Source organism: Pseudochaenichthys georgianus, chromosome 1, assembly GCF_902827115.2.
Source record: "Pseudochaenichthys georgianus chromosome 1, fPseGeo1.2, whole genome shotgun sequence".
Taxonomy (NCBI): domain Eukaryota; kingdom Metazoa; phylum Chordata; class Actinopteri; order Perciformes; family Channichthyidae; genus Pseudochaenichthys; species Pseudochaenichthys georgianus.
In genome coordinates this window covers 44074977-44100439 of record NC_047503.1, presented here as the reverse complement: position 1 = coordinate 44100439, position 25463 = coordinate 44074977, and the positions used below count along the sequence as shown (strand labels likewise).

Here is a 25463-nt window from a genome sequence, read left to right as displayed (position 1 = left end):
ATGGTGTACTTTTACTCTACATGTATTTAATACAGTTAGTGACTTTACAGATCTGGATGAATTATGTGAAATATAATCAAGTGTTAAATCAGACTTTAGTTCCACCTGGAGTAAATCAAGCTACCCTGCAGTCTACAAAGTCATTCAAACTAGCTGCACCTTTATCTGCAAAATTACTACTTTTACTTTTGGTACTTATATTTTGATGATAATACTTTTTCTAATTTTACTAGAGTAACATTTTGAATGCAGGACTTTCACTGTAACAGAGTATTACACAAGATCTGCGTATTTATTCCACCTCTGTCTGATTTCAAACTCTTCCTTTAACACCCCGAGTAAGTTTGCAGCAGTGTTTTTGCTCCACTTTGTTGTAAATCAAACTGCAGCAGCTTGACCACAGAGCGTGAATGTTGCGATCAGCTGGTTTTGCGCAGTTCTCCAGAATGTGCACAGGGGAGTCTCCCTCCCAGCCAGTTGCGGTAGTTTTGGCACAATTCCGTTGCACATACCGACGTTAACAGTAGTGTTGGAGCTATATATATATATATATATATATATATATATATTATTTAACATTTATTTTCTTGCTGTTTATAATTGTCATTTGTAATTTGTAATATGTATTATTAGTTAGCGTCATAAGTTAAAGTAGTTTATATGCTTTTATTTTGAAGGCATGTTTTGGGCACTGGGTGATGAGAGCACCATTGGAGACAGGTGGGTGGTGGGAGCCAGAGCACTAGTAGGCAAACGGTTTTTTTACCAGGGTGTTTCAAGCCACACAAAGGAAAGCCATAGGAACGGCTTAAGGAAAAGAGGTATAGGAAACCTGTTCATTGTACTATATTATTGGAATAAAATGCACAAATGGAGGTTCTTGTCTGGACTTGGATGATCATTGCCCTGCGTAAGATCCGCTAGTGCCTCGGCGGCTGTTTTAGTTCTATAGGATTTTGGCCGCTACAAGTAGGCCTATGTGCACACTGCGACCAACTTTGTCCTCCAGTGATCCTCACTCAGCCTCCTAAGCTTCACAGGTCCGTCGGTGATGGCCTGCGGCTCGGCCAGCACCCAGTTCCAAGAAAGTCCGAAGATATTTTGCAGGGAGCAAAACGCCAAAGTGGCTGCTTAAAGGTGGGGTAGGTAAGTTTCAGAAACCGGCTCGAGATACACTTTTTGTTATATTCCATGGAATGCTCTTAACATCCCGATAGCAATGAATATCTGAAGTGCTTTGACAAAAAATCCATACATTTTTTTTATCTGAAGAAGCCGTAATACTGTAAAAAGTACAACCACCCGGCTAAACGGATTGGATGGCCTACCTGCCTGTCAGCCTTCCATCGGGGCACAAACTTATCTCGTGCCCTCATTGGTCATATGCGCGTTCGTGTGTGTTGGAGGAGGGGCTCTGTGAGGAAGTGGCAGATTTTCTCCGGTTGTGTATTTTCAAATTCTAGCGATCTCGAGCCGGTTTCTCAAACTTACCTACCCCACCTTTAAGTATTTTGTTTTTTGGACATGTCTAATATTTTACTCCACGGAGTGTTGACAAGAAACACGTGTAGACGAAATGTGTGTTTTGTTTTGATGACCTATCAGGTACGCAAAGGCGCGGAGTGACACAAGGGACGTTACGCAATTCAGAAGTTACCTACCCGGAAATACCCCACGATGGGAATCATGGGTAGTGTAGTCTTGTGGCAATGGGCGTTTACACTGCAGTAAGGTGTACAATTCATAGTATTTTTTTATTTCCATGATGAAACAATTAATCAGATCAAGTTAGTCAGTAAATAAGATAGGATATACTTTATAGATCCCAAATTGGGACATGTTTTCCTAACAGCAGTGTGTAAAACAAGGCATTGCACATCATTAGAAATGAAAAAGAGTAGAAAATAAACAAATATGAACACCGTAAAGATATCAATCTTGAAACTATGTGACAAATAAAACGCTATTGAAGGGCCAAATTGCAGCTAACACAAGTAGGATATTATTTAAATGTACTAATACTTCACTTTTAGTGCAGAAAGTCCTGCAATAAAATGTAAAAATCCTAACTGAAAATCAGAAAGATGGCTTGAATATAGGCTGAAAGTATCATTTTACAGTTCAGATAAATCTAATAAATTATCATTTTAAATTATGTATTAATCTGATGATTATTTTATAAAATATTTGGTGTCACGATTATAATAAAACTCTCATAGAAATGATGCAGAGACCAGTCCAAACCCCGATATTATTAATAATTAATTGAAAGAAAAATCAGCAAAATCTTTATTTTGTAAATCTGGAGACATAAAATATTTTTGCAAGAAAAATAACTTTCCTTACCTTAATTTAACTTTAAGGTATTTAAGTGTTGAGGTAAAATGTAAAACAATTCCTTGTGAAATTAACTGAAGTAGAACAATTATTTAAATCAAGCTCAGCGCAAGTTCTTTCAGGAAGACTGGTATACATTCACTCCGCAGCTATAATCAGCTCATCACAGGCGTTCTCTTTAACCTATTACATTTCCCCTCAATCTCAGCAGCCAATCACCGTGCTGCAGCCAGACTTTAAAATGGTTCTCCTCTCTCCTGCAGTCAGCTGTGATTTCAGGTTTTCATGCTGCCGCCCGCCTCCACCTCCTTTCATCATATCCAGTGCCAGGAGAGCTAATCCAAAAACCTCATCCTCCTCTTCATCCCAACTCCTCATCAAATCCAGATCTTCATCATCATCACCAGTGTCTAGACCCTGGCTGCATTTCCCCCTTTAGATACGATTTCAGGATCGGGGTGTAATCGCCAAAGACTTAACTAAATAGAGTAACTCAAGTAGTACTTGAGTCACAATGTAAACATTGCAATACTGATGAATAATATTATTAAAGGTTGTAATATATCTATATAATTTCTGATATTAGATAAAGTCATATATTTAACCTTTACAACAGAAGTACACTCTCAAATTGGAGTAAATTATAAAATAAATGTATTGTTGGGTAGTCCTATTTGTCTGTTCTATGCTGCTCAAATTGTGAAATATCTGGACGTTATCTAAATAATTCAAGTACACCAAATGAAATCTCACTTCTGAAAAGGTTCCATTTGCTTTTATTTGTTTTCTATAAAGATATCAAAAGTATAACTAATGTGGGAAACACGGATTACAAAATGATATCGTTTGCATGCATCTGTGACAAAATTACATTTGACATTACATAGATTTGTATATGTACACTGATCAGGCAATTAAGGTACATTATACATACATGTGACACCTTTCATGGACTCTTATATCTTTGTAAATTACACTATATTTGAGCAATCTTGAGCACTGTTTATTTTGTTAAGATTACACTAGACTTTAAAGTCTTCAATGCTTATTTTCACTTTAAGAATTTGTGATTAAGTTAGAGAAAAAAAAAAGTACAACCTTCACCTTTAAAGTGTAATATATATTCCACTTTACATTTCATTAATCTGAAAATGTACACATTTCACACACTTCCACACACATCACTGGTTCCCACAGTTTTTACAGAAGTGAAATAATTAGCATAGAGAAACCTGTGTTTTAACCCAGTGATTATAAAGACTTGAAGTTAAAAAATATATGATAACAAAACTGAATGATCATAATCATTCAGTTGTAATCAAGTGAGCAGTGGGCAACTATTGCACAGCGCCTGGGGAGGAAGGGGGATGTCCGGTGCCTTGCTCAAGGGCACCACGGCAGGGCAGGAGGTGAACTGGGACCTCTCCAAGTAGCAGTCCACACTCCATATTTTAGGTGTGGTCGGGGACTGGAACCGGCGATCCTAGGGCTCACAGACCAACCCCCTAGGGACCGAGCCCCTACGGACTGAGCCCCTAGGGACTGCGCCCCTACGGACTGAGCCCCTAGGGACCGAGCCCCTACGGACTGCGCCACTGCCGGACGTGATCATAGAGATGATCAGAGGTGCAGAGTTTTTACCACCATCATTAGGACAAGGACCAAAGTACAGGAAGAGTTTCTCAGTGAAGGAGCAGCCAGTGAAGGAGTAGATCAGAGCTGGAGCATCTACGTCATAAAAGGAGACCAGACCCTCCTCATAATCCACAAACACCCCCACCTTCTGAGGCTCAGACTTCAGAGAGAAACAGACTGGGGGTACATTAAGAGCGCTGTACTCATTTCCATTTCTCAACCGTAGAGTCCAGTAACCATCTTCAGGGCTCAGTTGGATGTTCTCTTTCCTGTTGATCGACTCTCTGGCCACTCCTAAAGTCCATTTGGTCTTTTCTTTAACTTGAACCTCAAAGTAAAATTTGCCAGAAGAGAAACTCTGCTTTCCTAAAACACAAATAGAATTAGAAAATCTCTCTGGGTTGTCTGGGAGATTCTTCTTCACATCACCATCACTCACTTGTTTTCCATCATCAGACAGGATGAGTTCAGGATGTGCTGTATCAGCATCAAGAGTCACCTCCACTGCGTAGCTCTGGATCCTCTTCAGCTCAGCTTCAAGCAGCTTCTTCATATCTTCACTGAAAGTCTTCTCCAGCTGAACAGCAACTGTCACCACAATCCCCTCATATGATGATGGAGGGATGCTGACCTCTGTCCAGTCCTTGGTGGGTGGAGCCACTTTCAGGGATGAAAAGCTCTGGAGAAGGCGTAGATGGTCTTCAGAGCATGAGACGGAGCAGAGACGCTTCCACTCAGTGCTCTTCCTCTTCAGCTCAGAGATGTCCTGTTCCAGCTCTTTGATAACATCCTCAGCTTGTTTCTTTATTGTCTTCTGCTTTTCTTCAATTGTGTTAATGAGGAAGTCCATGCTTCTCTCAACATACTGCATGAGAGTTGTAAAGACTGTAACACCTATCTCTATCTCCTCCTCAGCACATTTTTCGCTAAAGTTAACATTTCGTTGGACCTTCCGAATTCTTTGTTGTTTCTTTTCGATCATCTGCTGAATTTCAGCCTCTGTCTTCCCCAGCTCGGCCTTCTTCCCTTCATATGCTTCTTTCAGAGGAACCACATCATGCATCTTGTGGTCTGAAACATGGCAGAGCATGCAGACACATGTCTGGTCGGTCTTACAGAACAGCTCCAGAGGTTTATCGTGCTTCGGACACATCCTGTCTTCCAGGTTCTCCACAGGGTCGATCAGCTGATGTCTTTTCAGGCTTGAGGCTGTCAGATGAGGCTCCAGGTGAGTCTCACAGTAGGAGGTCAGACACACCAGGCAGGACTTCAGGGCCTTCAGTTTGGTTTCAGTGCAGACGTCACAGGGAACTTCTCCTGGTTTGAAGACTTGTTGCTCTGAGCTGCTGGCTTTCTGTTGAGCCGACCGTCTGAACTGAGCGACCATCTCAGAGATGAAAGTGTTGATTCGCATTTCAGGTTTTTTGTCAAACATCTCGTTACACATGGGACACTGGCACTTGTCACTTGTATCCCAGTGTTTGGTGATGCAGTTCTTGCAGAAGTTGTGTCCACATGGTGTGGTGACTGGATCAATTAACACATCCAGACAGATGGGACACAGAAACTGATCTTCAGATTGTAGGCAACTGGCGGTAGCCATATCTAAACACAGGGAACACAAGTGAGAAGTGTGGCAAGAAATCCATCAAAGTTTTGAGTTTCGTCACATGTTTGGGACAGATCACCTTTTGTCCGAAACAATTCTTATTCTAGCTTGGTTGTAATGAGTAAATGACAATGCAGGGCAATTAAATTAAAGCCACTAGAAACAGCCAGTCATTTGCTTAAAGGAGTTTACTCAAATTGAATATTTAAGTCAAGACAGGGTCCTTTAGTTTAGGGCTCAAGCAGGCAAACCTGTCAGGTTATTAGTCAACCAAATGAAATGTAAGGGGTTGCATAATAACCCCGCCTTCTCTAAAGTGTCAGGATCACCCATAATACAGGTACATGTAGCCGAGCCCAAAGCAGCCCTTTTTGAAACTGTAAACAACACACTGGTTATGATAGGTCAATTGGACATATGTGTAATCTGGTGTAAACCAAAAAGAAGCAGTAATGACTTTCAATAATAAACACCCAATCATGTTTTATATTGGTACTCATTTGTGAGGTTTTACCAAACTTTATATTTAATAAAGTTAATCCTGCATATTGTATGTCGAGTTGATTTCAAACAAAGGCATGAAAACTCATTTAAGTCAATTTTTTAAAGTATATTAAACAGTTACACGACAAACGAACATGGATACAAACCTATGATACAACTGTGTGACTTTTCTCATCTCTGCAAATGTTTAATTAAACAAAAAAGATTTAGAAGAATGTGTCTGATATATTGTTGTTAGGGAAAGATCATTTTGAAACACTATTTTCACACAAGTTTACAATGGATCTAACAATGTTCATATTGACGATCTGTGGTGGTTTAATACTTGCTTTGAGTGCGTATGAAAAACAGAGAAAAACCCTGTCTAAGTAAAGCTGACATTTTTTGTAAATGCTGGTTGTTGAACGGTTAAAATATGATCAGTTGTACTCACCAGTGTTTGCAAGCAGATGTTACGATCTCAGATTAATGTTTCTTTCTTTCTTATGGCTCTGCTTTTGCTCTCAAATACTTTCAGTTTCTTTTACTGGAAAGGATGTTGCAACAGGTATAATTCCAGTCAGGTCAGCTGGAACAGATGGACTGGTTTTACCCCACTGGATCAATCAGATAAATGCAAGTGCTTTACAACAATGAAAGACATTAAGAGCATAACACACATTAGAATAATAATCCTTAATAATCACTACGTGGTAAAATAAAAGCATAAACGTTGCTCTACTCAGGGCAGGGCTTTTATTTTAATTTGTAGTCATTTTACTTCAATAACAGGATCAGAATACTACCCCCACCATGTTCAGTGGAGATGCCTGGAGATGGCCTTGTATAAAGAAATAATAATTAGACAGTATGAAGATGTCAGGTAACCTGTTTGGCTGATGGTAGGTTGTTGTGTTGACTTTCAATTGAGTGGTTGGTTTCAGGTTACTGAAATCTCCTGTTGTGTTGGGGTTTTTCATCAATCACAACTTTTTTGTTTTACATTCGATTGCATTAAGGCTTTATGATATCCTTCACAGTAGACATTTGAACATATACAATTGCTGATCACCACTTTCATTGCATTTTGGATGATTTAGTCAACTTTGTATTCCCACCATAAAGAAATGGAATTAGTAGGGGAGAGTGGGGTAAGTTGAGCCATTGTTTAGCTATGCTGTCCTCTAAGCAAGGAGAAATGACACATAGTAAAAATGAAAACACACACCTATAATTCAGGATGTCTCCTATCAATGGCAATGATAATAATTAATATTTGATCAAGGGCAGTGAAAATATTACTTCTAAAAAAAGACTTGCCCCAGTGTAGGGGTAATCCAGGTCGGGGGTACGTTGCACTACTGTTCAAACCTGGGCATACCTACAACAAATCTTAAAGGTAACTATATACAATACATAACAAACCAAATACAAGCTTAGTTTTTCAAACATTTTTAATATACATTTCGATTGAATTGATTGATTTTTTTTAACATGTTAAAAGGAAAAGTAATACAATTTCATACATCTTACACAAACACAGGGTAAATTCAACTTTAAATGTAGCCTACAATGAGCTCTTATTATCAACTTGGTCTACTTTCATTCATTTCTCCATTTGAAAAACTGGCTCAACTTACCCCAAGGCCCATGGTTCACTTTACCCCATAGCCACCATTTTAGAAAAATAGCCTAGCATTAAAATTCAGAGTCATCTTTAGCTTAATGGTTTAATACACTGCCAACACATCAACATGTACAACATATGTGTTTAAACCTGGATTTTTCTTTTGACATGATATAGCTGACGTCTAGAACATTCACTTTGACAAGCAAAAAACGTTTTAAAAAAAATAAAACGTTTACTTACCAGACCACAATGAGTATCTCTCTTTCACAGGCAATGAGAAATGGGTGGAGCTTGCATAACTTCTGGTCACTTGATTACAACTATAAGGCGTTGCCAGTGGTTACAGGGGGTGGTTCAATTTACCCACTGCTGGCTCAACGTACCCCCTTCTCCCCTAACCATCCAGATCAGATAAAACACACACACACACACACACACACACACACACACACACACACACACACACACACACACACACACACACACACACACACACACACACACACACACACACACACACACACACACACACACACACACACACACACACACACACACACACACACACACACACACACACACACACACACACACACACACACACACATTTCCTGTTCTTATGTGCCCATCCCCCCACATGGATCACATCTGTCACACGCAATACATGTTCAGTGTCTATTCTTTGTATATTAACGGTAGTTTTTCATGTATACCAGTAGTCTGATACAATATTTACAGTTTGAAAGGGTGTTAAATGAAATGTGGTGATGATTAATGGTTGTGGTGTTAAAGTAACGGCAGTTAAAACAGGACCGGTCAAATTTGAGCGCGAACACCAAAGTAAGGGGGAAACGAAGACAACAGGAGGGTTAAAGTGTACATAATTGTTTCATCATAACTGCTATGAGTGGAATACAAATATAAAGAATCAGAATCAAGTTTATTGCCAGGTATGTTTACACATACAAGGAATTTGCTTTGGTATCTGGTGGTGTGAACATAAACAATCTAAAAAAATAAGTTGATAAAAAAAAAATAATATATATAAGGATAATAAAAATTAAGTATTTTTAAGAATCAATTTAGAATTAAAAAACAATGCTCATGACAAGTATTTACACCAAATGTAACTAAACAAATAGCCTTAAAACTAAAACACGTTGGACAATTATTATATATATAAAACTGCAGTGTATTATATTTTAAAGCGGAGGGCTGCAGATGTGCGCAAAAATGTGCAAAAAGCTGTCAGATAGTTGAGCATGAACATGGCTCACAGTATTAAAGGTCACATATTATGCAAAATCCACTCGTTCATGTATTTTCTACATCAACATGTAGAAAAGACTCTGAAAGTTTCAGGAACAAAGATTCTCTCTCTTTTTGTCCTGATCCATTTCTATAAAAACCTGTCTGAAAATGAGCTGATCAGATTTTGGCCACTTTATGATGTCATAACGATGTTTTGTCTTGTGTAACCATTAGCCAATCAGCAACCAAGGTAACCGCCCCCCGGGACCCCCCCCCCCCCACCTTATCACCTGAGGCTGCGGCCACACGAGGACGAAAACGGCTAGACGCATAGGATTAACGCAAACGCAATCGCAAAAAAGCTTCCGTCCACACGCAATAGTTATCCGGATAGTGTCTGCCCACACGAGACCGCTCCGTTTAGCTCCAACCGCTGGAGAAGCTGCAGTACGTGCAGGAGCCTGTAGGTGGCGCTGTAACTTCCTCCACAAAAGCAGCGAAGAAGCATGGTTGTCATGGTTGCCCTTCTGTTTATTCTCCGCGGTGGGGGCCGAGGGAACCGGGCAGAGTTTTTCCCCAGTCAGCGTGTATTAAAGTTTAAATCTTCCGGACAAAATTATAAAAGTGCCGGTCAAAGGTCTTCTTTGTTATTTATTGAGCTTTAAAACAAATGAATAACGACTCTATATAATATAATGATAAAATACACAGAGCCTCTCTTTTTCCTCCGCGTCAGTGTCTGTCTCATGCAGCAGCTCATCCAGTAATCAGTGACCCGGCCGACAGTAAAAATAAACATGTTTTTAACTAGTTTAGGGAGTTTGAGAGGTAATTAAAATAGCTAAGGGTGATGATCTGACTTGAAGTGTGTGTTTTGCTGCAGAGGGAGGAGCTGCAGGGGAGCAGAGCTGCGTGTCTCCGTCCTGTCAGATTAGACTTCACTCGCGAGAGAAAGATAAATAATCTGAATTCAGGGTGCAGTTTACTTTGACGCGGGGGTGAGCAGCAGAGGTGGGGAGAGGCGGGGCTATTGCCTCATCATTATTGCTGTAGATGTTGCACAAACAACTGTAGCATGGTCAATAGCGTCCGGAGCACGATAGCAACTCTGCGATCCGCCATTGTTGTTGTTGTTGGTGGCGAAACACTTCAGCAATGGCGCGGGGTAAACGGAGGTGAGCAGAAGAGGTGGGGAGAGGCGGGGCTATTGCGCAATCACTATCAGTGATCTGAAAATGTTCGGATAGGGCGCACACACGGAGCTGTTTGACCCCCCAGAGAGTGGCGTATGCCTTTCTATCCACCTTGGGACCCGTTATCGTTTCCTCAGTCGTTTAGTGCCGTATTCGGTCGTCCTCGTGTGGCCGAACGGTCTATATGACACTAAACAGTAACGCAAACGACCAAATTCGTCCTCGTGTGGCCGCAGCCTGAATCTCCTCTAGAGCACCATTGTGTTCTTTTTAACCAAATGTCTCTCAGAGGGGCGTAGGGAGGGGCTCCTTATTTTCATCTAAAGCAGTGGTTCTCAAACTTTTTCTGACTTTTTTTTTTCTCCAAAGGGGGGGCCTTTGGAGAAAAAACCCCAAAAATTTTTTTGGGGGTGCTGTGGGGTAGCTTGACGTTTCATAGAGGGTGCTCAAACATTTAGGGTTTCCCATTCATGTACCGGTCGCTACAGTTGAATGTTCTACTGCAACACTCCCCAACGCAAATACACAGTTATCCCGTGACTGTTACAATGAAGGCTCGATAATCAGCTCACGGCATATAGGTGTAAGCAGGGGTAAAGTGGTGTGTGGACCTCACATAGGGGGGTCAAGGGGCATGCTCACCCAGGTAGATTTATTTTTAAATATTGAAGTTAAAAGCATCAATCTGGTGCTTAAGAGACCTATGGACACCTCTCTCAACACATATGAAACAGAACTGTAAACAGATTTACTTTTTCTTTATGGATATTTTACAAATCACCCTTTTAAACTTTATTCTTTTTTTACTGTCATATAGTATTTCATACCTGTTTTTATTTTATTATTTTAATTTCTCTTATTTTTGTATAACTATAATGATCATATAAACGTGTGCCTCGGAAATAATTGTTTACATAATGACCAAAACGTTTGAGACCCACTGAGATAACTTAGACTAAAGTTAACTATCTAAACACTGAGAGAGTCCTTTAGCTCCCTGAGCCTCTCAGTCTGACAGGAGAGGACTCTCCTCCACTTTGTTGTTGAAAAAACTCCTTATATCCGTTAGCGTAGCTCGCTAGCACCAGGAGTTAACAACGATCTCCGGTACCAGTTCTCGCTGGCGCACGCACACACAATGGCTCGTTCCACACACACACACACACAGATTCGAGCTTTAATTAAATACAGAGACCCAGACGTAATACTGTACTGCATCATATTATTTTCGAATCAATAATTTTTAAAATGATTTTTTTTTTTTTTAAATAACCCTTTTTCCTCCTGGTCTCTTGCGCCCCGCCCCCCCTGTCATGCCTCTGCGCCCCCCAGGGGGGGCCGCGCCCCCCACGTTGAGAACCACTGATCTAAAGTAACAGAAAGAGAATCAGCACTTTGGAAACAGGGCTGAAACAGAGGGGATTATGGGTAATGCTGCAATGATCTGTTTGGTGTTTGGAGCCAAACACTTCAGAGACATGTTTTGTATATATCTGAGAGCTATAATATATAGATGAAAAACAGTATAATAGGGGACCTTTAAGAAAGACAAAAAATAACAAGATGTTGTTCACATGCATTAATGTAATGCATAATGTTTTTGGGGTGGATAAGAAGTCAGTGTCAGTGGGGGTCCCGGGCCTTGTTGATGAGGTCATTAGCGGAGGGGAAGACACTGTTCGGGTGGTGAGAGGTGTTGGTCCTCATGGAGCGCAGCCTCCACTTCCAATCTACTCAGGGCAGGTATTCAAGGCTCAAGGTCCAAGGCTTTTATTCTCATGTGTACATATATAGCTACAGTGTAGATATGACAATGACATTCTTAGGTCACTGGCTCCTCCAACAGTGCAGCACAATACAACAGATAATAGTGCAAGTAAATAACATAGAATAGAATATAGTCGTGCAGAATAGTCTATATACAAGTGATTGGAATATTGATATATACTGTATTGCAAACAGATGAATGTTTATGGATGTTCTTTCAAAAGTTCAGGTGTTTAACAGTCGTATGGCTTGTGGGATGAAACTGTCCCTGAGTCTGGTATTTTAGCTATAGTGGAGTGTTTTTACAGTTTAGTATAAGTATTTTTACTTCGATAAAAGCTCCAGAATACTACTCAGTCCCACCACTGTATGAGTATGTGTGGAGATGGGGCTTTTATTGTGAAAGAACCCCACCTGAAGTGTGTTGCTTCCGGCGGTTGGTTAGCTTGACGTTGGCAGGAGGCTGCTGCTGAATTCAGGGAACAAACATGGACAGTCAAGGGAGAAAAATCGTTGTTTGTGACAATGGAACCGGGGTAAGTTTGAGAACAGGCGGTGGATTTAAATCTCCCCCCGTGTCGCTCTTTGTGCTCCTGCAATTTGATGAGCAAACGGAGAGAAAACTGGAAACAGGAAGTGATTATCGAGCTAACAGGCTAACGCGTTAGCATGTCTGGGTGGGTTGTGAGAGGAATGTGTCTGTCAGCTGGATCCATTCATCTACACCAGGGCTACAGATGACACATTTTGGTTATATTTATCAGTAGCACACCATTAAATACCCAATATTCTATAAAAGTCTTGTTCAATCTGGTAGCTAGCGGTTAGTTTAGCTAGCTTTGCTTTGTAACTTTGGTCACGTTATGCACTGTCAGTTAACCTTAAAAAAAACCTAAATCAATCCCCTGTTCAATTTAACACTCCATTTTGACACCTTAGTAGTTTACATTTCAAAGTCATGAAGTCAATTAATTCCATTTCCGTACATGCTCAGTACATGTTAGCCACGGTGGCTAGCTGAATGCCTTTTTAGCTTTGCTTATTTAATATTACGAAGCAAAAGCACCAGGAGCCATCTTAAAGGACGAGTTAGAGATAAAATCATTAATAATCTTTACTACAGAATCCCCATTTTTCTGTTTTCTGTTTTAGTTAGCTAGGCTAGCTCAGTAGGCTCTTCAGTCGGCCCGCCCTCGTTATAAAGTGCAGACACCCAGTTTGAATGATCAGTGTCACTAAGTACAGTCACCCACAGCTTCTTAAATGGGAAGATTGGCTCATCATTGTCGTTTTTTTTTTAGGCCACGAGTACTTTAACTCCTAATACTTTAACTGACTTTTCCTAATCGTTACTTTACTACTTCTCGATGCAGTTCTTTTACTTGATATTAAGTATGTATACAGTGTGGTATAAGTACTTTTACTCAAGTAAAGAATGTGAATACTTTTTCCACCACTGCTAAGCATGGCTTTAAATGGCCAATTTTGTTTGTAGTAGCCAGCCTTTACAAATGCTAAACTATTCAGGAAAAGTGACTTTTATTCAAGTCAAAGCAGTTCTGTTATATCCAAGTAAAAAAGTTGTTAATACATATTTTGTATCTCTTACAGTGCTATTTAAGAATTGAGTTCATTATCATATGTACATTGTGGTTCACAGTATGGCTGCTCAATTAATCGTATTTTAATTGCAATTACGATTATGGCTTGCAACTATGACAACCAACGTAATCGAAATAAAATATTTTTTTATTATTATTATTACTTTTTTTAAATTATTTTGGTTTTTCAGTTGAATTATACTTAGAATTCAGGGTAATCAACTGTTAGACATACTGTTCTCCAATAAATTGATGTTTTCAAAGTAAATGGATAATCGTTTTTAATAATCGTGATATCAATTATTGACCCAAATAATCGAGATTATGATTTTTGCCATAATCGAGCAGCCCTAGTTCACAGGTACCAAGTCGGCCTCAGTGTGTATATATATCCCTTGTGAACCTACAAGATGTTGCTCTAGTGAAGGATTTTTTGCTTATTTAACATCTATTATACTTCAAATATTGTATTTGTAACACTTGTTTTTCCTTCTATTCTTCTTTCATTTCCTTCCTAGTTTGTCAAGTGCGGCTTTGCAGGCTCCAACTTCCCCGAACACATTTTCCCAGCGCTGGTTGGCCGGCCAATCATCCGCTCCACAGCTAAAGTTGGCAACATTGAAATAAAGGTAACATGGAAATCCTTGTAACTGCAATATTAGATGGTCCGGTACATGTATGAAAGCGCAATAATTATTTTCCATAATATACAAAGATGTTGCAGCTTTGGACCTTAACCAAACACTGCCGAGGCTCACTTCATTAACTTACTATCTTAAGTAAAGGTCATCTATTATTCTAAATGCACTTTTTGATTTCTTTTATACATAAAGATGTGTCCCTAAGAAGACTCCCAAAGTGTCAGAAAATACTATATTTTCCTCCCTTTTCTAACAGGGCTGAAATAGAGGGATATGAGGCTAGAATGGGTCATCTGTTTGATATTTTGAGCAAAACACTTGATAAACATGTTTTTTTATATATCCTTGACCTATATGCCTAAACATAGTATAATAGGAGACCTTTAAGTAAGACACAAGGAAAATGATTTTGATAAGACAGCTGATGAATTGTAAACTTTGTGGCTGTGGGATGCTTTTAAAAGAATCATCAGCCTAAGGAAGCAGCAGGTAAAGACCTAACTGATCTATTGAACTTTGACCCCTCGCAGGACCTGATGGTGGGCGATGAGGCCAGCGAGCTGCGCTCCATGTTGGAGGTGAACTATCCCATGGATAACGGCATCGTCAGGAACTGGGACGACATGAAGCACCTGTGGGACTACACCTTCGGCCCCGAGAAACTCAACATCAACTCGCGCGACTGCAAGATCCTTCTGACCGAGCCGCCCATGAACCCCACCAAGAACAGAGAAAAGATTATAGAGGTGGGCTAATGGATTTGTATTGAAAATGTGGCAGAAACACAACCTTTTTTAATGCTTTTATAGTTAACTTAGTTCTGTTTTCTCCCTGCTAGGTGATGTTTGAAACGTACCAGTTTGAAGGCGTTTACATCGCCATCCAGGCTGTCCTCACTCTCTACGCTCAAGGTTTGTTTGTCTCCTGAGCACTCATGTTCACAGCTAAACTTAAAAAGCTATTCTCTGAGCAAAATCCAAGCAAGAACTACTTTTTCTAACAAAAGCCTCTAGCTAAATTCTAAAACTCATGGAGCTACATAGTTGGACTACCAGTGGAGCTGTAGAGCAATGTAGATGAGCAGGTATTGGTATCACATGCACACCTTGAATACTAAGTAGTACACATCCTTGCACTCTTCTGTTTCAGGGCTGCTGACTGGAGTGGTGGTGGACTCTGGTGACGGTGTGACTCACATCTGTCCGGTGTACGAGGGCTTCTCGCTGCCTCACCTGACCCGACGCCTGGACATCGCAGGGAGGGACATAACACGCTACCTCATCAAGGTACCAGCAGCAACACGCAGTGATGGACCGTCTTTATATGATCAGATTCAGAAACCCTTTGTTCGTCCCACAGAGGAGAAATGTACGTGGTTACAGCCGAAAAAGAGCCAAAGACAGCTTAGAAGCATGCATACAAAAGTATTAAAGATACAAAAAATACACATCCTGTAACAGTTCTTAGGATTTAGCAGCCAGGTATATATTGCACACTTATTAACGGCATATATATTATATATAGCACATAGTTGGTTGGTATCTAAGGGGTGTTATAGTCTGTTTAGCCTCAATGGATCATTATAAAGTGACCATTTATTCTAACCAGCCCAGCGAACACCTGTCTAATAATCATGCTATTAAAGGAGTATCTTGATGGATGCTCCCTCATGCAGATTTTAACACATTTTGTGCAGAAAATCTAAGCGAGTCAAGCCCTAAGTGTGCATAAAAAATGTCTTGAATCTTTTTTTCTATTCATGAAAAATAGGAGGTCAGACTGTTGCATTTATATATTTGTTAAAAAAGTGTGTTTTGTTACTTAAATGTAAATTGATGGAAAGTACAAATTAGGGTTGCCAGAAACTGACCATGATCAAAATCGATTATTCGGCAGCCCTGGCGAATAATAATCGATTATCAATCAATCAATCAATCAATCAATCAATCAATCATACAATAATACATAAAAAAAAAAAAAAATATAGAAATAAAATCGATTTTTAAAAATAATATTCGATTATGGAGACTGTAGCGAATATTCGAATAATCGCTGGCATCCCTAGTACAAATACTGTATAACTTAATGATCAGCAACACATTTTAGGCGCAGGGTGGTGTCATTTGATTTAATTATGAATGAATTAAATGAATTGGATCTATTGGCGTGAAATGATCGGACACACATGAAACCGTATCAATTACCAAATCAAAATGTTTCCTGTTGTCCAATCAGCATTCAGTATTTCTTGTCCTTAAACTCAAATTCAATATCAAAATAATGAATATCTTTTCACCAGCTGTCATGTCACATATTTAGGTCTTTTCCTTCTTGTTGTGCTTTTTACTTTCAGTTAACTTTTTGTTGAAGCGCTGGTTGTTCTACGCACTGGCTTATTCTTTGTAAAATGAATGTATTTCGATGCTTTGATAACCATGAAATCCGTCTTCCAGCTGCTGCTGCTGCGAGGTTACGCCTTCAACCACTCTGCGGACTTTGAGACGGTGAGGATGATGAAGGAGAAGCTGTGCTACGTGGGTTATAACATCGAGCAGGAGCAGAAGCTGGCGCTGGAGACCACCGTGCTGGTGGAGTCGTACACGGTCAGTTTACGTCATGCTTAGAAACTCCATCTCTACCTTTTTTATTTAGGTCTTAATGTGTCTTTGATTGTGTGTATATATAGCCTAGGTATTTACATATTTAACTGGAAGACTGACAATAAAGTCGACTTGCACTTTAAAAATACCTGAACAATAATTAGGCCACTCTATGATGCCTGGTTTTCATATTCACATCAGTTTTATTTAATTATAATGTTTAGTATAGCATTCTTAAAGGTTGCAATTTTTATTGAATTCAAGCAATTGTTTGTGTACTGATCTTGTGTTTTATATATCTTTATTTTTTTGTACATTATTTAGGTAGAGGCTTTAAATAAGTCCAATGGATGTTTTGCCTTCTCCGTTTTGTTTGTGTATTTTTTAATTATGCAAAACCATAAAAAAAGCTGTTTGATTTTTTTCGAATGTGTAAAATAAATAATAATAATGAAATAAAACATCAGAATTATTATACTATATTATAATATTAAGCAGCGTCAAATTGATAAACAATAGTATTACTAACTTAAAATTATATATAAACAAATAATCTACTTAATTACACATCCGAAAAGGGGTGGGAAGAAGTTTATACTTATTTACTCTCACCCCATCTCCCAAAAACGCAATTATTAACATAATATTTGTTTTCTTTTTGTTCCTTCACTGATAATGAGTTTTCAGACGTTGTCACATTTCTGACGGGGTTTTGTTGTGTCCTCAGCTCCCGGACGGCAGGTTGATCAAAGTGGGAGGGGAGAGGTTCGAAGCCCCCGAGGCTCTGTTTCAACCTCACCTCATCAACGTGGAGGGGGTGGGGGTGGCCGAGCTGCTCTTCAACACCATCCAGGCCGCAGACATCGACACCAGGTGAGCTGCCAGCGACTGCTCGTCTTTATAGTTGATGGACAAGTAAAAATCCCTCTTTGAGTCACACATGTTCTGTCTGATTTAATGCTTTAAAGGTCAGCTATCGTGCTATTTGTAGGCAATAGCATAGGTCTCAGGTATATACAATATATAAAAAACATGTCTATGAAGTGTTTTGCTCAAAATACCAAACAGATCACCCATTCTAGCCACGCCTCATATCCCTCTATTTCACTTCCTGTTTCAAAAGTGCTGTTTCTGGATATAAGGTTAAAAAAAAAAAAAAAAGGAGGGGCGGAGCTTATGCAGAACCCGGCAGCTACTGTCTAAACTAAATACTGCCGTGATGAAACGCCATATCATGGATTATCAAGGGTTATTTCTGAAATGGTATGGAGCTCAAAGCCTTTCTCTCTTGCCGGTTATACCACAAGGTGAGTTCCTTTCTACTTCCTGCTTCTTCACACGCATGCTCTCCAGTACAGGTTAGCTCTGAGTGTTAGCGATGCTAATGTAAACACCGACCATATTACGTCCAAAACAGTCGGGCATTGTTTCTGATAGCAACGTTTCTGATTGGGCTGTGGGTCCATATTTCAGATATTACGTCGTATCGGACGCAAATCTGGATCAGCTCCGTTGTTCCCCGTTTTTAGAGATTTGGGTACGGAGGAAAAGAGAGAGGGTTTTATTTATTTATGTATAAAATACATAAAAAAGTGCATTTTGCATGATAGGTCCCCTTTAAATGCTTTTTGTAAAGAACTTTGACTTGCCTTTTGTTGACATGTGTTGTATTATAAACTGGCCTTGCATTGATATCATGACAAGTTGTATTCAAAACTAAGACAACTCAAAAAGTTAGAAGTCTGTAAAATATTGAACCTTTGAGATAAGATTTAGTTAAAACATTTCCAGAAAAACCCTCTGAAACAGAATTAGGGTCATCATAAGACACTGAGACAAATGATGACTAACATGTTTACACATACTTTGTCAAGATGAACTCTTCTCACAGCTAGGATTAAGTGACGTAATAAAACCAGTATTTTCTTTGTTCTAACCTCGTTGTTTTTCTCTAATAAGGTCTGAGTTCTACAAGCACATCGTCCTGTCCGGAGGCTCCACCATGTACCCCGGCCTGCCGTCCCGCCTGGAGCGCGAGATGAAGCAGCTGTACCTGGAGAGAGTGCTGAAGGGAGACGTGGACAAGCTATCTGTGAGTACAAGCGTCTGAAAACATCACTTTGAACTTCTTTGAGTTTCAAAAGAACAATATGGAAAAATGTCCCCGTGTAACCGATTCTTCTCTGCTAAAGACGTCGCTGTGTAAAATGCTTTTATTTATTTGTATTTACTTTACTATTATTAATACATTTTCTATAATGCATTTATTTCATATTCTGTTTTACCATATTACTACTACTCATTTGAATGGAAAAGTCCTGTCAGGATATGTCTTGGTTTAAAACATGAGGCATCGAGCGAAGACACCACTTGTCCCTTTTCCAAAAATATGACTTTTACTCAAATATGTCTAAAAATGTCCAAAACCGATCTCCGTTAGTTAGGTGTGTTGCCTCTGAATTAATGGACTCTTAGTTACGTGGAAGGGTATTTTTACATGTCGAATTGTGATGTTTTCTTAAGATGAAGAGCCTCGTGGAGATGTCTGGTGAATATTTTCCAGTCACTGCAGCATCAGTCTTTTATAATAGAGGCCTAGACTTCATTACTAATAATAACTGGCTACTGGAGATATATCTTAGTTGGAGTACATTAATTTGCAGACTTCAGTTCAAATGATATCATGGGACAAAATGAAGCTTAATGTCAGACCCACAATTAGGGGTTTTTGCCAAGTAGGTTTACACCAGAGGTTGCGCTAGACTTTTTCGCTGCCCGTCATTTTGACGGACAGGATCGTAAATCTTCTGTCAAAATCCAGAATTACCCGTCGGCCTTTACACAACTCTGACGAGGGGGGGGGGAGAGACAGTTCGACAGTTCACATGCGGCGTGTTATGCATGGCTGCTGCACCTCGCGGGAGCGTGCACAGCGGAAAGCCAAAACTCAGACATCTCAATGATCTGTACGGCACAGTTCGGTTAGGAAACGGTATCATTTCCTTTTTGGAGGGCATGCATAACACCGGAGCCTCGCTGCGGGGAAACTTTGGCGCTGTTCCGAGTTTGTTCCAATCTGTCAAAATGACGGACTGCTTTCAGATTTGTCCGTCATTGTTAAAGGAATGGTATGCTCATGACACTCATTTTTTAAAAATTATCATCCGATAAAACAGACCAGTCTCTGCCAGTCTCTCTTTTTTTTTTTTTAATCCGATGACATTATCAGTGATTTTAAACTGATTATATACCGAAATAACATCAACACTGTGGGCGCCGCCATTTCCCGGACGTGACGTAATCCATGCGTTTGGTTTTCGAAGACACGTTGATCTCCATGTTATTTACTGTAGTTTCTCTCTTCAAATATGCCTCACTGTATCGCGAAATATTGCCATAATTCGGATAGGAACAATCCACGGAATGCTCGGTTCCATCTGTTGCCAAAAGGTAAGCATAAGAAGTACATTCAGAGGCAGTGGCTAGCGAAATGTGGCCGGCCCGAACCGAAAGATTCACAGGCTCATGTATGCAGCGAACATTTCACATTTCCGGACGACTACTCTGAGAGTATGATCAAACATAACATGGGATTTATGGAACAACCATTACTTAATGGAGATGCAGTACCATCGGTCTTTCTGGTGTCAATACCGACCAGGACACCAGTTCGGCCAGCAGAGAAATCGCCCTCTGCAAGTGTGAAGCGACGGAGGAGCAGAAGTAGTGCTCGGAGTAAGAATAAGGTATGTTATAGCGCATTTCCATTGCAGCGGCTAGCCCCGTTTTAACGTCCTTTAGCGTCCAGGCCAGGACAGTTTTTGGTGGCCTTTCCATATAGCGTAGTACAGGCTAGTGTGTATTTTACCCCAGTTTTTCCGGCTCCATAAAATCGTGATTCTATGGCCAGGGACAACGAAGCTGAGTATGCTAAACTAGAGAGGGAATCGCTAGCAAGGGTGGTACTACATGCATACATATAGTATCTTATATCATCTTCCTATTATACACACATGCATTTCCAAACATTTGGACTACCTATGTTGCAAATGTATTATCTTTTCAATTTACACACGGCATCTATTGCACGTCTGTCCGTCCTGGGAGAGGGATCCCTCCTCTGCTGCTCTCCCTGAGGTTTCTCCCATGTTCCCTTTAAACTGGGGGTTTTCTTCGGAAGTTTTTCCTTGTACGATGTGAGGGTCTTAGGACAGAGGGTGTCGTATTGTCATACTGATATGTATGGCTGAATTCCCCCATCCAATCTCTTCACATTGGTCAAAACTTGTTCCTCTGCTGACGAGTTCGAACTGAAATACTCCGTGTGTTGACAAAGTGAACGCATGGATGACGTCACGACCATCACGTGACTACTGAAAATGGCAAACATGGCGGCGGCCAGACGGAATATACAGGTCTTGATAAAAAAGAGCTATAAAATCATTATTTACCGGGGAATATCGCTGATTTCTTCAGGGTATGGTTTAAACATAACGTTTCACTAAATACTGAAGTTTTGATTAATTATCTAATGAGTGGACCATTCCTTTAAAAAAAATCCGTCATAGGCGGAAAATATTCGGTTAATGCGACCTCTGGTTTACACATACAAGGAATTTGCTTTGGTGAATAATGGTGCATATACAAACACAATTAGAGGAGTTAAGGGGTAAAATAAACTTCTTATTAAATGTAAAAAATAAGAGTTTACAAGCAATATAAATATATACACGAAGTAAGTACAATACGAATTTGACACAGGACTCTGAAAAATCTAAAATGTGCAGTATAATAAGATTTAAAAGTGGGAAGAGTTGTGCGAGTTGCATTGTGTAGAAATTTGCATAAGTTACATGGAAAAAAGTGTGTTTCCAACTTAGATTTTCCACTTCTTCTTATCAGGTCGATCAGTTACAGAAAAGCACCAGAGCGTTCTTGTGCAGTGCTTGTTTTCACCACTAGGGGGCACTAATGCCTTCAACATCCAGAAACCTCTGTCAGTCTAATGACGATGAGTTGAAAATAAATCTGATTGTTCCTCGAAAGTAGCCACGCTCTGCTGCTCAGGGAAACCCTCCAGCCTTTGTATTAAAAGATCTTCAGAGTATTTAAAGCACCTCACAAGAAGCGGGGGGTTGTGGGGGGACACACGGACGGACACACAGACGGACAGACACAGACAGGGTGTTCGCTGTTGGGTGCCAGCACTCCGTCAGCGCTCTGTTGACACTCTACTTTCCGCTTTGTCTCCGCAGAAATTCAAGATCCGGATAGAGGACCCCCCCCGGCGTAAACACATGGTGTTCCTGGGCGGCGCCGTGCTGGCCGACATCATGAAGGACAAGGACAACTTCTGGATGACCAGGGAGGAGTATCAGGAGAAAGGGACGCGCGTGCTGGAGAAGCTCGGAGTCACCTTCAGATAAAACACAAACACTCCCCCTCCCCCCTCCATCTACACCGCTCGGCTGATATCCACGCAGCGCTCACCTCGATGTGCCGGGGTGTCGTCGATTCACGCTCATTTTTATAAAGCGAGGAGGGAGGAAGAAGATGAAGGATACGGGGTAAGAAGTCTCATGGTGAAGGAGGTGTTAACAGAGCTCTTGAATATATGCCCTCCAAAAAAAAGAAATGCTGACAAATGTGTTTAAAAATGCACAAGATGGCGCCATTTAGTACCAGAGTTTAGGTAACATTTGCTTCCTTGGCAAGACTTTCCTCATGGCTGCACAATTTCAATATTGACTGGTTTTGAAATTGAGACATGATTCCCGATATTAAAGGGATCATCTTTCTGTGAAATACTGGATTTGACTTCTCAGTACAAGAGTGTATTCTGAACATTTCATAATGTTGCACTTCGGCTTCTATTCGATTGAATACATGTACATGCAGCCGATGCTCTCATACCTCTCATTTCAACATGAAACTGAAGCTAGAACGTTGTTAGCTTAGCTTAGCATAAAGACTGGAAGCAGTTAGCCTCACACAACCTGGCAACCAGCACACGCTTTAGTTTTCAAGGATGGGTTTTTGCAAACATTTTAACAAGAAAAGAGGAATTAAAAATACTGATATGAGGCACCTCCAGTATTTAGTTAACCTCGTTCAACAGAGATATAAGGACATGCTAATCAATGAGCTTTAGAGGTGCTTGTCGATGGGTTTTGTGTCCTATGCTAAGCTAACTAGCGGCTGTCTAAGCCTTATTCTGAACTGACATGAAAGTCTTGCCAAGTAAGCAAATAAGCGCTTTTTCAAATATGTCGACAAAAAAAAGAACGGTTATTACGGCATTAAGATGCAGGCTGTTTACTTTGATGAAGTGGGGGATATTCTCATTTTTCTTTTTATAGCAGCTTATGTGCGAGTATTTTTGTTTCTAGTGCCTTTCACAGGAGGCCAGAAAAAGCTCCTGGCTGTTTTCAAGTTGAAGGCGACGATGATTATTGTTATTATGATGAGTGATGCGTTTCCTTTCCAAATCGAGCCCCCCCCCCCCCCCCCCCCGCCTTGCTAAAAATGTGCTGCCTAATCTGTCAAAACAGATGTCGGCTTAAAAAATGATGCTCAGTGTGTGGAGCATTACAGAGATTAGCTATAAGAACAAATAGACCATTACATGCGGAGTGTTTTTACACACTGATTATTAAATACCACCCCCCCCCTCTCATTTCCTGTTTGGGAGCGAGTCACTGTCGGGTGCCGTTTCACTCCGCACCTCGCTTGTCTCGATTGCTTGCTTCTTGAGCGCGGGAGTCCATGTGTTTCTCAAGATTTAAAGATGAAGAGTTGAGAGGAATAGTTTGGATGTTTCTCAGCTTTCTTGCCTTCTTCTTGAATCACGGTGTTGAAAAGGATGGCGATTAAAAGAGTGTAGGATTTGGAAACAGTCCAGTCGAAGCTCTTAATGTCTCTGTTTACCAACAAATCAACCTTTCCAGATCAGAGGACTTATGTGAGAAGGGTTTTGATTCGTTGTCGATGGTTAATCTACATAATTTCTCTCGTGCCGATAACGCACCATGCTTTAAAACCACCGAGGCTCTATTCCCTTTTCTTTAACATGCATTCTTTTCATTTTATCATTGCTGTGCTTTTTGTCTCTGAGGACACCAGGGTTTCTCAGTCATACGTCTGACTGTTGACCGGTTTCATTCCCCATGTTCACTGTGGTCACATTGAAGCTTTCTGCCCTCAACAGCTGAACTCAGCTCAGCCATCCCGATCAGACTGTCGTGGACAAACTGATTGGCTGGTTCTGGGTCAGATGTTGAGGGGGAATAAATTAAATATATTGTGTATTAAGAAGGAAATGTCCAACAGGAAGTAATTCCCTGTCTTGGTCTTGAAGGAGGAAAGGAGGTGTGGCCTATTGAATCGTACAGAGCTAATTGAGGATGTAAACATAATGGAAATAAACAATCTCATTGGTTGAAGCAAAATAAAAAGTGACAGGATGGCTAATACTCTTAACTTAAGCGTCCTTCCGTGTTATATGACCTCTTAACCATCTTACAGTATGCATTTCATGACATTTACATAATCATTTCACTAGTTATCATCAAATATATGGTTTGTTCTGGATCCCAAAGCTTCATGTTTTTTAGGACGATAATCATCAAATAACTCTAAAAAGATAATTGTAATAACCCTTATTTTTATGGGTTTTCAAAACAAAATGACTTATCACATGGTTCACTTTGGATTCATTCACTTCCCAACAATCATATAAGATAATATGACTTCCATTTTATGATAGGCTGGAGAGGACAAACATTTCTTGTTCCCCAAATATCTTTTACCATAATGAACAATTTATTGAGATAAAAGATTATATTACAGCTTTCTGAAAAATCACCTCGTTCCATTGTGGTACTACATTACCCAGAAGCCTCAGCGCAGTTGCAATTGGACGCGATAATGTTCAACCAATGAGATCGTTGTAGTGTTTGTGCGTCTCAATCACTGAACCTGCACTATTTAGAAAACTTAAGAGTAAAATCAGTTCATTTTTGATTTTGCGTTCCTCTGATTAAATCTTAGTTTTCTTTTCGATCGCGACCACACCTGCCCCTCCTTCTCGGCTGAACTGAAGATTGATTTGTGGGTTTGGGGTTACAGGCGAAAGTGATTTTTGTGGGTTACTGATATATTATTTTGTGATGTTAATAAGAATCTGGTGTCAGGCAAAAGGGAAAACCACGTAAAAGCTGGTATTTGTGGTTTTCCTTCTCGGTTCTTATGTGTATATTGGAGGCACTTGCATATATAAATATCAATGTATAATTTTCCTCTTCACGGTCATCGAGTGCCAACTACAGTTATTCTTGTCGGATATTATTTTTGGTCGTCCTTTTTATGTTTTGTAACATAACTGCCAACCGCTGATTTAAATAAAGCAAAGTGATTTATAGACGCCTGGTGTCGCTGTGTTTTTAATTCTGTTGTAGCAATGACACCTTCCTCCGCAGGATCAAGAAGAAGACATTTTAGTCCTTTTTAAAAAGTAGCTTTAGATAAAGATTCTGGTGATATTCTATAGTTTTCTTATTGGAGACTAACATCTACTTCCTTTGGGCCACAGAGCTCCATTATTGTAAAAAACATATACGCCAACGATCGCCAAATATCATATTTAGACTTCTCTTCTTTTTTTTTTTTACACATAATTGTAATGCAATACATGATTGTCACTAAAAGCCTTGTCTCT

The 25463-nt window shown here is 40.0% G+C and overlaps 2 protein-coding genes across 3 annotated transcripts; one reads left to right on the top strand and one right to left on the bottom strand.

Annotated features, from left to right (window-relative positions):
* Positions 1-3096: 3096 nt before the first annotated feature.
* On the bottom strand, positions 3097-6631 carry LOC117450257 (E3 ubiquitin-protein ligase TRIM39-like). Of its 2 annotated transcripts, XM_071204805.1 has the most exons (3): positions 6519-6631; positions 4412-5577; positions 4166-4338 (listed from the first exon to the last, which is right to left on the bottom strand). In XM_071204805.1, exons 2-3 carry the CDS (start codon positions 5573-5575, stop codon positions 4267-4269), a joined length of 1236 nt encoding a protein of 411 aa, XP_071060906.1. In that variant the 5' UTR covers positions 5576-5577; positions 6519-6631; the 3' UTR covers positions 4166-4266. The 2 variants fall into 2 exon arrangements, with proteins under 2 accessions (XP_033944164.1, XP_071060906.1); XM_034088273.2 differs by having other exon boundaries at positions 3097-5577.
* A 5662-nt stretch (positions 6632-12293) lies between these two features.
* LOC117450517 (actin-related protein 2-B) lies at positions 12294-25169 on the top strand. The gene is made up of 9 exons (XM_034088329.1): positions 12294-12441; positions 14025-14135; positions 14678-14893; positions 14986-15058; positions 15297-15433; positions 16601-16750; positions 17475-17620; positions 18707-18839; positions 22003-25169. Exons 1-9 carry the CDS (start codon positions 12394-12396, stop codon positions 22171-22173), a joined length of 1185 nt encoding a protein of 394 aa, XP_033944220.1. The 5' UTR covers positions 12294-12393; the 3' UTR covers positions 22174-25169.
* The last annotated feature ends 294 nt before the right edge of the window (positions 25170-25463 follow it).

Excerpts from the sequence above, each read along its gene's own strand:
- LOC117450517 (XM_034088329.1), top strand. The coding sequence starts at position 12,394 with ATGGACAGTCAAGGGAGAAAAATCGTTGTTTGTGACAATGGAACCGGG. Across the intron at positions 15,434-16,600 it reads TAACACGCTACCTCATCAAG|CTGCTGCTGCTGCGAGGTTA; the intron begins GTACCAGCAGCA and ends TCCGTCTTCCAG. Across the intron at positions 16,751-17,474 it reads TGCTGGTGGAGTCGTACACG|CTCCCGGACGGCAGGTTGAT; the intron begins GTCAGTTTACGT and ends TTGTGTCCTCAG.
- LOC117450257 (XM_034088273.2), bottom strand. The coding sequence starts at position 5,575 with ATGGCTACCGCCAGTTGCCTACAATCTGAAGATCAGTTTCTGTGTCCC.